Consider the following 14,725-nt stretch of genomic DNA (forward strand, 5'->3'; position numbering starts at 1 on the left):
ATAATTCTCAGCCTAGTGATCACCTCACAAAGAAGTGATCAGCAGAGCCAGAATGAATCTTTCTGGAGTACAGCAGAAATAAAAACAGAACAAGGGACACAACCTAGGGAAATGTTGAGGGTGAGGGGGTGTTGGACACTGGCCAAAAAGGGAACTCCAAGGTGACCCATCTACAAGAGCTGGGAGGATTGAGTTTCAAGAACTTTGGTTTGCCAAGGCCCCAGTGGGTGAAGGGAGATGGCTAAGTTAAAGGACCTTGAAGGAGGTGGTTCCAGGTCTTCTGGGGAGAGCGTTTGGCCAAGAGAGAGAAAAAACATAGTTGAGGCCAGGGAGGCTGATGGCTTCCCAGCCCTCTGGGATCCTTGAGGCAAGGCAAGGAACTCTCACTGGCATTTAAACGTGCTTGATTGGCTGAGATGACAGTGGCCTCAGAAGCCCCCCTGGACTTTACCATCTCCTCCTCCCCCACAGGGGAGGAGGCAGGATAGGCCATGTCCCCCGTCTGGTTGTCCCTCTGAGCGCTGGTGCAGGCAGCTGTGGGTGATGGGGAGAGCCTGCCCCCACCCCTCCTCCCTGGGAGCCAGCAGTACTGAAGAAGAGGATAAGGCGGGGGTGTGCTTAGGCCCCCAACTCTCTTCCCTACCCCAAGAAACCCTTTGAAAGGTTTTCCTGGCAGAGTTTAATGCTTCAATTCATTCAACTACCTGGCACAAGGCCTAGGATGAGAGGATGCTGGGAAGGCCCCAGCCTCACATCCTGGCCCTCACCTTAGCCACCCCCACTTCCCTGGAACCCTTGCTGGCAGGCCTCCCTCTTCATCCAATAGTACCCACTCCTTTTCCCTTTGGGGACCCAGGTATCCTGTCCCTCTCCCATGGAGCAGATGGCCACCCCAGCAGCTGAGGCTTGCTAAATCAGACATTTAAATCCCATAATCCTTGGTGAGAGGGGGCAGCCACCCGACCCAAGCAGCAGAGGCGGGAGAGAACCTCATGCCAGCCCTGGCAGGAGGGGAGGAGGGACAGTTGGTTCCCGAGTTATGAATGGAGTCACCCCCCTCCCTTGTTGTCATGCAGCCTGCAGACTGACCCAGTCTCCAGCTTTTGTTCCCCTCCCGGAACCCAGGCATTGGGCCCCCAGCCCACACTCCCTGGAGGCTCAGGGGCTGCCTCCCAAATTCACCTCCTTAGTTACTCCTGCACCTGTGGGCCAACACTGGTACCCATTCCTCAAACACAGAGATGATAGCAAAATTTTATTGTAAAATAAGAAAGGTATAAAAATGGGATATAAAAAGGGAAGAGGGGAAGGCGTACAGGTGAAGAACACAGATGTGCCCTCCAGAGTGCAAAAGAAATTAGACCCTGAGCACCTGGGGGCAGTAAAACAGATGGCGGTGGATACAGACCCCACTAGGAGCCGGAATCCTCCAGCGAGAGTGATGGGGTGAGGTTTCCTTTAAGGTGCTGAGGTTTACCGACAGGCTAGACAGGAGCTGGCTAGGCCAGCAAAAAAGGGACTTGGAAACTCCCTCCCCTTAACCAGTTACCCAGTCAATCCACCAACCAACAGGGACAGGGGACTAGCACCCCCAAGGGGCCAAGGCCCAGATGCCATGTAACCTGAGGGTTCTAAGGCCAGGCAGGCTGATGACCTCCCAGCCCTCTGGGATTGTTGGGTCATAGATACATCATTTCATTAACCTCACAGCAAGCACCGTGAGGTAGGTATCAGCATTTTATAGATGTGTACATTGCTTTCAGGAGAAATTAAACACCTTGAGATAGCTTCCCTGGCTAGTCTGCTGGTGCTCTGGGCTTCCAACCCAGGTATGGCTGGTTCCATGACTGATTTTAAAATTTAACTCTTACATGCTGGAATATTATCCTATCTCTCCCAAGCATTCCTTATAGTAAAAACCTTAAAAATAGAAGCTGGAGTGTCCCAGCTGCCCTCACCCCATAAAAAACACCAGTGCAGGCCAACTTCTTTAGTAGAGGCCCAGGCCAAGGTAAATGATAAATTCCTGGGTGTTTCGGAGGCACACCTGTATGAAACCGGGTTCAAGCACCTGAGTTTCAAAATAGTAGGAAAGGAGGACAGGGGTGGGGTGTGTAAATGGGGGACAGGAAGGGAAGGACTTCAGTCTGAGTCAGGTCCCTCTCTCTTGAACATTGGTTTTTTATGGCGGGAGGTAGACTGTCCCTTCTTAGACTTCGAAGGGCTGTAGAGGAGAGAAAAAAAGGCGGGGGGGGGGGTGCGGTGTGTGATGGCACATCATACCAGTGAGAGGGTTGGGTTAGAACAAGGCTTTGAAGGGCCTCAGGCTGGAGCAAGAGGAATTGAAGTTACAATCGTAACCACCACCTGCAGCCACTTTTACTGAGTACCTTAGGGTACTCATGCATATTAATCTCTTAATCTTCACGTACCCCATTTCACAAATGAGGAAACTGAGGCAGAGAGGAGTACTGAAGTCACACAGGACTTGCCAGTACTCTCAGCTCTTCCTGACACTTTCACACTTATTAGGCCCCTACTTGAGACCCCCCAGCTCTGAGCTAAGGGTTTTTGGGAATGGCAAAGACCCACCCGCTACCATCCACGGGCTTGAAGGGTTCGTGGACCCCCTAAGGCAGGGAGGTGGCTGTATGATACAGGTGGAAGAAGAATTTAAAGGGATGTGCCAGTAGGCTGTGGACCCAATGGCTAGGGTTAGTTGTCTTTTACCATAAGGGTAGGATTTGAAATTGAATCTCATGGATTTCCAGCAAAGGAAGATAGGGCAGTGGCTGGGAGGGGGCCCAGGTCACTCACCTGGAGTGAGCCCGGCTCCCCTCTGGCTCCTTCCCAGCCTGGGCATCCTTCAGCTCCAAGGCCTCATTTAGCTCTAGGAACATCTTGAAGCGTTCACGCCCACGGATCTGCAGGTGTGAGGGAGGATAAAGAAGTATTGGCCCTCGGATTAAAAAAGTCAATATGGCCTTTTGTCTCTGGTTTCTGAAAATAGCCCTTGGAATCCCGGGCAATCAAGATGTCTTTTGTTTTCTAAAACAGCCAGGCAACACTTAAACATGTGCACATAATTGGGAGCCCCAAACTCTACCCTGACCACAGACCTCAGAAAGGGAGGGGGCATGATACAGTCAATCATGTATATTTATCAAGTCAAACATATGCATTAGGCCACAGTGACTCAGGTACCCTGAACCTGGGAGCTTCCTCTTTTGGGGCTTCCAGGAATGGGGAGAACTTCCATGCACAGGTGAGTGTGTCCCTTCATGGGGACAGTGGAAGTCTTGTGCAGTGAACTCTCCCATTAAAAAACAAAAACAAAAACATTGCCATGGAGTTGATTCTAACTCATAACAACCCTATGGGACAAATAACACATCCAAAGTATGTGAAATGAAATCTTGACGTCCTTGCTTCTAATGAGCATTCTGGTTGTACCTCTTCTAAGACAGATCTGTTCGTTCTTCTGGCAAGTTCACGGTATAGTCAACATCTTCAGCATAACCATAATTAAAAGGTGTCAATTCTTCTTTTGTTTGCCTTTTTCATTGTTCAGCGTTCACATGCATATGAAGCAATTAAAAACACCATGGCTTGGGTCAAGCACACCTTAGTCCTCAAAGTGACATCTTTGCTTTTTAATACTTTAAAGAGATCTTTTGCAGTAGATTTGCGCAATGCAATGCATCTTTTGATTTCTTGACTGCTGCTTCCATGGGCATTGATTGTACATCCAAGTAAAATGAAATCCTTGACAACTTCTTTCTTTTCTCCATTTATCATGATGTTGCTTATTGGTCCAGTTGTGAGGATTTTTGTTTTCTTTATATTGAGGTGTAATCCATACTGAAGGCTGTGGTCTTTGATCCCCAACAGTAAGTGCTTCAAGTCCTCTTACTTTTAGCAAGCAAGGTTGTGTCATCTGCATATTACAGGTTGTTAATGAGTCTTCCTCCAATCCTGATACCACATTCTTCTTCACAGAGTTCAGCTTCTCGGTTTATTTGCTCAGCATATAGATGAATGCAATAGAATTGAAAGTCCAGGAATAAATGCATATATCTATGGTTAACTGATTTTCAATTAGGGCACTAAGTCCATTCAACAGGGAAGGAAGCGTATTTCTTAACTGATTTAAAAAACAACTCTATAAAACAATATGTATACAATTATATTGCTGGGTCCATAACATAGAAATATATTTGACAATAACAGCACATAGGAGGTAGGTGGGAGGCAAAGTTGTATTACCTGCTGCTGTCGAGTCAATTCCCACTTACAGAGACCCTACAGGACAGAGTACTACTGCCCCATAGGGTTTCCAAGGAGTGACTGGTGGATTCGAACTGTCGATCTTTTGGTTAGCAGCCTAGCTCTTAACCACTGTACCACCAGGGCTCCTGAACTCTCCCAGACCTTCCCTTTATTCTTTCTGGTTATAATAAATGGGTAATTTTAAGTATAGGTAATAGTCTCTGAATTTTGTGAGCTGTTATATAGAATTAATGAACCTACCACAAGGGGCAGTGGGACTCTGACTTAGCTCAGGGTGGCTCAATTCAGATAAAGGCTGTAAAGGCAGACAATGAAAAAAGACAGAGTCCTAGCTTGTGACCTAGCCCCAGGGAGCTGGGGCAGGAGGAAACGACAACTGCTAGTCTGAAGTGCAGGGAGTTGCACAGACTCCTGAGCCTATGGGTACCTGATGACCTGGACCTTGGTTGCTGGGGATGAAATCTGACCTAACCCTGGTGGTTAGGGTCAGGGAGAGGAAGTGCACCGAAGTGGCCAGTGATGACGAGAGATAAAAGTAGGGTTTACCCCTTTAGTAGTGCATGTAGCCAAGCACTGACAAAGTCATAGAACTATTTTAGCGATCTCTTAAACAAGTTTCTTTCTGAAAGGTGGTTCTCTAAAATGTACAATTGTACAAGCTGATATTCTGAAGTTATGACCAAAAGCCATTGTCTCTGAGCCACCACTGCCCCCTGATGGTAAGTACCCTAATTGCAGGCAAAGCAGCCAAGAAGAAAATAGCATTTTGTGTGTCAGACTTGAAACTTAAATCTTTTCAACTTTACAAAGTCAGAGCCATGAACAGAGAAAAGAGAGGATAGAGAAACTGCATCTAACAAAGGACAGTCAAACCTCACAGTCCCTATGTTTATACCTTTTCTGCCCTTACCCAATACCACTGAGTAGGGATAAGAGATGACTATCTGTCTCCCCCAAACTTGGTACCTGAAGGGTGAAATATTCTTCATCCAGTGGCTTCTTCTTTGGCTGGGTAGAGGAGCTGGTGTTGGTGGGCAGTGCTGGGGAAATAGGCAAGGGGTGGTGAGAAGGGTACAGAGTGAATTCTGGACAGAATCGCACCATCTCGGTCTCTTCCACCTTTTCTTCTCCTGTCTGCTTACCTCGCTTAGTGCTCCTCCCAGGGGGTGGCGGCTCTGGGCAAGGCTCTCCCTTCTTGTGGAAATTTTCTTCTTCTGTACGTCTGTCTCTTCCAGGACAGGCACAAATGCGCACCTCAAAGCTGTTACGTCCCAGCAGATTACCACTATCCAGGGTAAGAGGGAGGTAGGAGGCAGTAAGGAAGTTGGACCCTATGTTCTGCTGCAAACCAGGCCCCTCCTACTCCCAACTCCCCTCATCCTATCTGGGGCCTATGCTCCAGCTCCAGGCATATTGAGAAGCCATAGGCAAGAGAGGTTCCAAAGCCAGAGAAAAGAAAACTGGGAGGGAGCATATGGGTAGAGGGAAGAACGGGTGGTAGTCTGGGAGAAAATGGTGAGGGAGGGGCTTAGGGGACAGAGACAGACAGAAGGCTGGGGAGGAGTGTGCCAGCATGAAGGGTGGCATGTGGGTCCCCACCTGGAGTCTTCCAGTGTGATGATGGTGAGGATGGGCCGCCGGTTCATGCCCCCCATGCAGGAGCTGTTACACATGAAGTTGAAGTGGATGGTGGTACAGTCAGACCCAACCTGGGAGAGAATACAGGCCCAGGTTGAGGTTACCCAAACCTCAGAAGACCAGTAGCAACCAGGGGAGGCTTCTAGCCTCTGTAAGCCTCAGTTTCCTCAACTGTGGAATGGGAATAACCCACCTTCTCTGCATACCTCATAAGGTTGTAGGGAGGTCAAGTAAGAAGCAGGAGAAAGCCTCTGCCCCTACTGGATGGACCCTAACACCCCTTTCCGGGTCCCCTTTCCCAGAGAGCCCCATTGCCAAACCAGACCTCGGGCGGCTCGTAGGGCACCACCACACTGTGTCGGAGAGTGATGCTGTCCTCCAGATACTCAGCACGCAGGTTTCCTTCCACCCGGATGAGGTGCTGAGGAGGGGCCAGGCCTAAGAACAATTACAGAGAAATTAGGGGTTATGGGGCCCTGGGCAGCCACCCCTGTCCCATCGCCAGCCCCTGACCCCTCACCATCGCTAGAGTCAGAGCAGCGCTCATGGTGGGGGCAGCGCTTGACGACCTCCGTCATATGCTCTGACTTCTTGTAGATGGCCATGGTGCGAACACGGGTGCCGGGCGGGGGTGGTGAGGCGACCCACAGCTGCACTGGGCAGGTTTTTGCCAGCTGGCAAAACAGCTTGTTAAGGTCAGGGGAGTACTGTAGGAAAAAGAAGGAGTTGAAGGTCAGGGGGCAAGTGCCCAGGGGTCAAATGAACAAGCACTGCTGAAGCACCCACTGAAAGCCATGTACTATGTTGGGAGGGTAGCCCAGAGATGACAGGGTTGGGGTCTACGTCATAGCACCTTATATTCAAAAGGAAGGGAATAAATGTGAGAGAAGGAGGCAATTTTCCACATCCCTGTAAGAGACCATGCAACAGATATTTTGAGTATGATGAAATGGATGAAAGCCAAAGGTCAGCAGGGGAAATTCAACTTTGGGGTATGGGTCAAGGGTCACAGACTAAATGGGTGAAATTTAGAAAGATGGACAAGAAGCCACAGGCTGGAAAAGAAACCTAAAGTTCTGAACAACAAAACCCAGGGGGAAGATGGCCAGGTATCAAGAAGTCATGTATAAAACAGCCCCTCAGGACCACTGACCGTGCAGGTGACGGACTTGGCTGTCCCAGAATGTAGGAAGCCCAGACGGAAACCATAGGTGCCAGGGTAGGTCTTTTGGGAAGGGACGGAAGATGACAGGGTCCAGGAGGTGGCTGGTGCGGGGGCCACCGGTGTAGGGGTGGCTGGTGCAGGGGTTGTGGACATTCCCTGAGCCTCAACTTGGCTTTCTAGCCAGTTTGCAGTGTCTTCTGAGAGTAGCAGATCGTCCATGACCTCCACTGCCGGGGGTAGTGTGGGGGACTGCAATTGGGAGAAACGAGAATCAAAATGGCCAGGCTGCTAGCCCACTGGCCCTGCAGCCCCTGGTTCCTTCCCACCCCCAGTTCTTACCAGAACCGGATTCTCAGGAAGGCTGAAAGACAAGAGCAGAAAGTCAGTACTGGTTTTTGATAACTGATTACGACTCTGCTTCACACGCTTCTGCTAGGAGGCTGGGGATGGATGGGGTGTGGTGGGGTAGGCAGGGTGGGGACAGCAACTGCAGGCTGGGCAGTGAACCTGGCCTTCCCACCAGGCCTTCACTCACAGTTCCCATAAGTATGAAAACGTCTCTTGACTCAGAGGGAGCTCGGTGCTGAGATCTGACTGGGGCTCCTCCATTGCAGCTCCAGGGAGGGCAATCTGGCCCCTATGGAGGAATAAGGGAGGGTCCAACATTAGACACGCCCAAACCCAGGTCCCCCAGCTGGGAGGGATCCCTCCCCCAACACCATCCAGGGTCTGAAGCACAGCCTATGGATCTGCTACTGGGCTGGGATACAGTGGGCTCCCCACCCGACTTCCTGGGGAGCAAGACTGCCTTTTCACATCTCCTCTCCTCAAACCTTTCACCACAACCCAGGCTGCTCCTGTCCCCCCGACCCCAGCTGATGACCCTGCCACTCCCTTCAAGGAAAACCTAGAGAGGGACTTCCAACCTCCCTACCACTAAATCTATAAGCCTCCCAGAATTTACACCTTACTTCTGCCCTCCTTCCCGTTAACAAAGATGAAGCAGCCCCAGCCCGTAAGTCCCTGGGTGTTACTGAAAGGCTGGAGGACCAAGTCCACCCAGAGATGTCTTGGGAGAAAGGCCTGGTGATCTACTTCAGAAAAACCAGCCATTGGAAACCTCATGTAACACAGCTCTAGTCTGCCACATGGGGTCACCGTGAGTTAGCTGGGACCCACTCAGTGGCAACTGGTGGAAGGGGTACATTAGTCTAAGGCTTTCCCTCTTACGTACCTAAGAGTTTGTAAAATCCTTTCACAGCGATTATCTTATTTGTCCTGAAAGCCACACCTGCCACTTTACAGGTAAAAAAGGTGAGACTCGGAGAAGGTTTAAGTGACCTGCCAAAGGTACACACAGGAGGGGAATGAATTTTATAAAAAATGACGCTTCAAACATCAAAGAGTGAGATGTTTACTTCTGTACAACCTACTCTGCAGGACTCTCTTTGTCATCAGTTAAGGCCTAAGGTGCAAATCTTAGCCAATAAGTTCTTCCAACTGAGGTTGTTTGGCAAAGGGTCAGTTATCACAGCCTCCACACAGTGCCGAGTAGAACAGGAAGAGGGCATGGACCACGTGCATGCATGCGGGGAGGCAGGAGAAGCAATCCCAAACATTTGTCTTGGGGAGAAAAACCAGGGTCCCTCCAGATCAATGACCAAAAAAAGACTTTTATGGCAGGGAGGGACTCAGAAGGCAAAAGCCCTAGATTAAAAAAAAAAAAAAATTTTTTTTGCCCATGACCTTAGACAACATACTTCATTTCTCTGGGTCTCACTTTTCCTCATCTGTAAAATGGAAACAATCACAATACCTATACTACAGGAATAATTTTTTGGCTTCCTCACTCACAGAACTTAAACTTTACTCATCTTTGTGGTTTCAGTGCAAAGTGCTCAGGAGCTGGGAAACACGGGCAGCCCCTGGGTGCAGGGGCTCTGAAGCAGGCAGGCTAGGCCTGCATCCCAGTCTAATAGCTACGTAACTTAAGGAAGTAACCTAACTTCGCTGTGCCTTAGTGTCCTTCACTCTAAAATGAGAATTAAAGTACCTACTTTATTCCGTTATTATGAGGAATAGAAAGAGTTGAGAAAAGTGCCTGGCACACAGTAAGAGCTCAATAACTATTCCAGCACCACCAGCTGCCATCAAGTTGATTCCAACTCGTGGCAATCCCACGTGTATCAGGGTAGAACTGCGCTCCCTAGGGTTTTCAATGGCTGATTTTTCGGAAGCAGATCACCAGGCCTTTCTTCCTAGATACCTCTAGATGGACTTGAACTTTCAACCTTTTGGATAGCAGTGGAGCGTGTTAATTGTTTCGACTACCCGGGGACTCCTCAATAACTGTTAAAACCCATTAACCCGTTGCCATCGAGTCAATTCTGACCCATAGCGACCCTATAGGACAGAGTAGAACTTCCCCATAGGATTTCCAAGGAGCAGCTAGTGGATCCCAATTGCCCACCTTTTGGTTAGCAGCCCGAGCTCTTAACCACTATGCCACTGTTTATATGATAATGATCCTTATTCTAGAATGAGAACTTTGTCATGGTGGGCTAGTGGGGCTTTTGCAGTACTGCCCCCACCCTGTTAATTCAAGTTCACCTCCTTCAGGGACCTGTTTGGTAAACACATCAGGAAGGGCTGTTCTGGGATGGGGGTACTCAAGGTCTCAATTCCACTCAGAGATATACAACCCCATAGGAGGGCCCAAGCCAAGCCCATTGCCTTTGAGTTGATTCCAACACTTTAGTCCTCAGTAGCAACTGAATCTGCAATGTTTCTTTCTCTAAAGAGCAGGCCATCACTAGCAAACTTTCTCAGAGCAGGTATTCTCCACAGGTACCAGTGAGGTGGCCATGACACAAAATGTTCAGAAGTTGAAGAGGACTTTCCAAAGGGCTGGGGAGGCCAGACATTTATATGGGGGAGGAAATCAACACTGCTGGGACTCCAGGGAGGGGCAGGCCCCACGATAACAATGGCTGTTGTTTACAGGCACCCTCCAGGGCCCACTGCTTTCTGTGGCTTATCTCATTTAATCCTCTCAGAAAGCCCTTAAGGTAGGTATTATCACCAGATGAGGGTACCGAGGGTCAAAGGAATTAAGTCACTTTCCCAGGTTCATAAAGCTCCCAAGGGGCAGGGCCAGGGATTTGAACCTGGGCTGTCTGAAACCACATCCAAGATCTAATAATTATGTTGCTCAAGCTTCACCCAGAAGCTGGCATTTTTTTTTTTTTTTTTGCTGAAAGTTATTTGATTAGGAAAACAAAAAAGAAAAATCGATTCTGGAAAGGATCTGAAGCAAAGTACCAGTATCTGGAAAGATTTAAAATGCACACACCTTACTATTCAGCAAAATCACTCCTGGATCAACTCCATAAAATATATTTGCATGTGAGCAGCAAAAAGGAGTCTTACAAAAAATGTTCAGTGCTGTTCCTAATGGCAAGTGGCAGGAGACACATAATATCCCTCAATAGAATGGCTAAATAAACATGGCATATTCACAAAAGAAGCTTACTGCAGTAGTTTACAGAAATTAATATATCTGTATGTATTTTAAACGTATTATCTCAAAACAGATTGGGTGATAAATAAAATTTGTAGAAAAAAGCAAAACACAGTATTGTCAGAATCAAGTCGATTCTGACTCACGGTGATCCCACGTGTGTCAGTGTAGGACCGTGCTCCCTAAGGTTTCCAGTGGATGATTTCTTGGAAGTAGACTGCCAGGCTTTTCTTCTGAGGTGCCCCTGGGTAGACTTGAACTTCCAACATTTTGGTTAGCAGCCCAGCTTTAATGGTACCACCCAGGGACTCCATGTATCACAAACCACAAGGCAAATTAAAAAAAAAAAAAAAACAAAACACAAAACGACTATTTATTGCCTATAAACATATGCATGTAAAAGTGCGAAAGACAGGCCACAATTAACATTGACAACATTTTTGCTATGATCGCAACAGTTTCTGGGAGACAGGTATGTGTGCTCATGGGATTGGGAGTGACAGTCAAAGGGAGGTTTATGTATACTGCTGTTGCCACCCGTGACCCTGCTGTATTTATTAGCACTGGTAGCTTTTCATGAATTTTCTATGAGGATTTCTTATATACACAAAACTGGCTGTGAATAAAGCTATTTAAGTTCTTCTTTTGCAATCGCTATGATTTTTTTTTTTTTTTGCTTGGTTAGGATTTTGTTATATCGCAGAAGCGATGCGAGTGGAATCTTTTCCTAGCTCCTGATTGTGGAGGAAAAGCATTCAGACTCTCACTATGATGTGTGCTGTTGATGGTAAACCGTCGTGGATTCCCTTTATCCGACTGAGGACACTACCTTGTTTTCTTTTTTCACATTTTTCTTTTTTTTTTTTTTTATTGTGGTGCCCAATATAGCTACTTTATTCGTAGAAATAAACGTGTTTCCAACTCAATGGCCACCAAAAAGAGAATGGGTAAACGGTGAAATATATAAATAAAAATACTGAAACACCACTGATAAATGCAATGGATGAATTTCACACACATCATGCTTTAGGAAAGAAGCCGGGCATAAAAGAGTACATCCTGTATGACTCCATTTATGTGGAGTTCTCGAACAGGCAAAACTAGTCCATTATGGTAAAAATAAAAATAAAGGTGTGTGTGGAGGGTCCGAGATTGAGGAGGAAGAAGCATGAGAAAACTTTTCGGGGGTGATGAAAATGTTCTATATTTTCATGGACGTATGGGTTACATTCATCTTCCTGTACACTCGAAGTTGCACTATGTGTAGCTGCTACAAGTAAAGAAAACAAGAAACACATTAAATACCGCGCACAGTGCCTGTTCGTAGCAGGTGCGTGGTAACTGCTGAATGAACCAAGACCCTACGTGATGGAGATGCGGGAGAAATGGACTTTCTTTGGGCTTCAAGCGGGTCGCACCGCCTCCCTCCCACCAGCAAGAACCACCAGGGTCCGAAGGGCTGGACTTGGGACCTCGGAGCCCGCCCTTCCCCTAGGCCCGCCCCTTCCGCTTTCAGGACGTTCAGGCTGCGTCCGAAATTGGAATTGCTTAGCCCAAAGCCAGGTAGAAGATAGATTGTTTCTCAGGCACAAACCAACGGCCCATTATTGCCACTTTTTCACCCTTGATTTTCAAGTGTAAGCCTTCTCGGAAATATCCAGGTTTGCACTCTGCATTTTTATTTTTTAACCCATCCCACGCAGTGGTCTCGTCCGCCTCGATCGCAGGCGACCGGGGGTGGGGCACACCATTCAAGAGGGGGAGAGACTGAGCTTTGCATCAAAACAAATACCCCTTTTTTTTATACAAAAGAGGTAACTAATAAGTCCTGGGAAAAAAGAAAGGGAAAAGAAAGAGCAGCGTTCCTCCGCAAGTAATACGAACTAGTCTGAAGTACATTTTCTGTTTCCTTCTACTCCCCTCCCATCGGGTGACTAGTGAGCTGCTCCGATTAAAAGAAACCGGAAATGCTATGCGAGCGGCAGAAATGCAAATGTAGAGCCAAACAATAACAGGACTCTCCTAACAGTCTTTAATTGAATTATCTCCACCTAGCAGCGCCGGGGCTGGCTGGAAAGACCACGCCAGGAAGGACAAAGGTCCGGAAGTTATGGACCCTTACCAGTTCGGGCTTGCTGTTATCACCTCAAATAATCTTTTGGGATGGAGCCTGAGAGTCCACCAGGATGCCATGGGCTCTAGTCTCGAGCCATGAATTCCCAATGTTCCGAGATCGGACAGACTCAGACCCCAACTCGTTGAGCGTCTTATTTCAGGATTCCCATACCTGGTACTTGGATAGGAAGGTAGGGTGGGGAAGAATCTCTTAGGCCGGCTCAAGTTTCCCCTAAAGCCCCACTCTCCCGCCCAGGTGTTAAAGCTCTAAATCTGCTGGTACTAACATCCTTTTACTCTACCCCCAGGGCCCGAAACATTGCACTCCTATGTTGATCCGTCAGCCAAACTCCAAAACTCGCTAAATCTCCAATGCCCCACCCCCAGCCCCTGCGATCTCCGAGCTGAAAATGCACGGAGCCGAAAGCTTAGAGAGGACTCATCAGGCTGTCAAGAGCTTACCCGAACCTCAGGCGAGCGTGTAACCGTCCTTGGAAGCACGCTCCGAGCCCGGACACCAGGTACCGCCAGAGCCCAGCAGCTAGCTGCAACCAGGATGGTGGCTTTGGGCTTTTGAAGAGCTGAAAACTTTTAGCGCCAGTGTGAGCACATGGGAAGGGAAACTCCCAATCCCAGCAACCACCGCGAGGCTTCTGGCACAAAGCTGGACAGTCGCCATGACAAGTAAGGGCAAGTAATTTGCCTGTAGGCAGGGGCGAAGCAGATAAGGAGTGGAAGAGGAGGGAGCGAAGAGAACCAGGATTTTGTGGTGGGGAAGTTCTACAAACGAGAGCTGCAAGAGTAGAATTGATGGAAAACATTTTGGAGTATTCAGGCCATTGTGTCAAATATGCGGTGTGGAAAAAAAAGAAAGCCTTTGTACTTGCTTTTCCTTCTCCCTAGAACGCTTCTCCAGGTAGTTGGATAAATTTCTTCTCATCAGCTAAAATGTCACCTGTTACGGAGGCCGTCTTTGATATCCCCATCTACCCTATTCTTTCAGATAATTTCCTTCACAGCCCTTGTCACTATCTGAAAAGATTTGTTCATTAACTTCAATACACAGCAACGTAAGCCTTTTAAGGGCAGAGACTTCGTCTATTGATAGAAAGTTAAAAAAAAAAAAGCCAACAAGTAAAAACAAACAAACCTGTTGCTGTCAAGTCAGTTCTGACTCATGGCCACCCCATGTGTTGCACAGTAGAACCGTAGAACTGCTTCATCGGGTTTTCTTGGCTGTAATCTTTACGTGGAGCCCTGGCAGTGCAGTGGTTAAGAGCTGACCGTCTAACCTAAAGGTTGGCAGTTCAGTTCCATCAGTCGCTCCTTGGAAACCCTATGGGGCAGACCTATAGGGTCGCTATGAGTTGGAATCAACTCCACGGCAACAAATTTGGATTTTTTGGTTTAGTGTTTATGAAAACAGATAGCCAGGCCTTCCTTCCATGGCACCACCGCTGGGTAGTTTTGAACCGCTAAGGAGCACAAGTTTGCACCACCCAGGGACCTGGGTAGCAAGAATATTTTTTTGATAAATGAAAAAAGAGGGAGGCTTGCGGCATTTGGCGACTGAGACGCAAAAGAGGTTCAAAAACTGTAAAGTCAAATACAGTGCTGGCGCCCACTGCAGATTACGTGGGTAAGCGCTTTAGTCTTTACGAACGACCGCTGGAGACGGCAGGGGGAGCTCGGGTACTTTCGCCGAGGCAAAAGCGTTCAGCCTACAACTCCCAGCAGCCATTGAGGGTCCCAGAGCTTAATGGGAACTGTAAACGGTCTGACGTACATCACCGCCCCGCTCCGCCCCTCCTATGGGTCTCCCGGGAAATCTGATCTGGGATGCGGAGGCCCAATCGGAAGGTGAGGCCAAATCCCGCGAGAGCAAGTGGCGCGTAGCGACCCACGGTGCTAAGGAACGCTGTGGTTTCCACTTTGGTGTGCCCAGTTCGTCTCGCTTGCTGGAGATCTGCCCCCTCTCGGGAGAGGAAGGGAGGCAC

The 14,725-nt window shown here is 48.2% G+C and overlaps 1 protein-coding gene across 2 annotated transcripts; it reads right to left on the bottom strand.

Annotated features, from left to right (window-relative positions):
- Positions 1-1,242: 1,242 nt before the first annotated feature.
- Positions 1,243-13,330, bottom strand: TP53 (tumor protein p53). 2 transcript variants are annotated; one of them, XM_010596586.3, is made up of 12 exons: positions 13,191-13,298; positions 8,328-8,434; positions 7,629-7,730; positions 7,433-7,454; positions 7,082-7,342; positions 6,449-6,635; positions 6,254-6,366; positions 5,890-5,999; positions 5,433-5,575; positions 5,257-5,330; positions 2,818-2,924; positions 1,243-2,224 (listed from the first exon to the last, which is right to left on the bottom strand). In XM_010596586.3, exons 3-12 carry the CDS (start codon positions 7,700-7,702, stop codon positions 2,143-2,145), a joined length of 1,173 nt encoding a protein of 390 aa, XP_010594888.1. In that variant the 5' UTR covers positions 7,703-7,730; positions 8,328-8,434; positions 13,191-13,298; the 3' UTR covers positions 1,243-2,142. The 2 variants fall into 2 exon arrangements, with proteins under 2 accessions (XP_010594888.1, XP_003416950.3); XM_003416902.4 differs by lacking the exon at positions 8,328-8,434 and having other exon boundaries at positions 13,191-13,330.
- Positions 13,331-14,725: the final 1,395 nt, after the last annotated feature.

This window comes from Loxodonta africana, chromosome 18 (genome assembly GCF_030014295.1).
Source record: "Loxodonta africana isolate mLoxAfr1 chromosome 18, mLoxAfr1.hap2, whole genome shotgun sequence".
Lineage (NCBI taxonomy): Eukaryota > Metazoa > Chordata > Mammalia > Proboscidea > Elephantidae > Loxodonta > Loxodonta africana.

Excerpts from the sequence above, each read along its gene's own strand:
- TP53 (XM_003416902.4), bottom strand. The coding sequence starts at position 7,702 with ATGGAGGAGCCCCAGTCAGATCTCAGCACCGAGCTCCCTCTGAGTCAA. Across the intron at positions 6,636-7,081 it reads CCAAGTCCGTCACCTGCACG|TACTCCCCTGACCTTAACAA; the intron begins GTCAGTGGTCCT and ends TTTTTCCTACAG. Across the intron at positions 5,331-5,432 it reads TGGGAGGAGCACTAAGCGAG|CACTGCCCACCAACACCAGC; the intron begins GTAAGCAGACAG and ends CTATTTCCCCAG.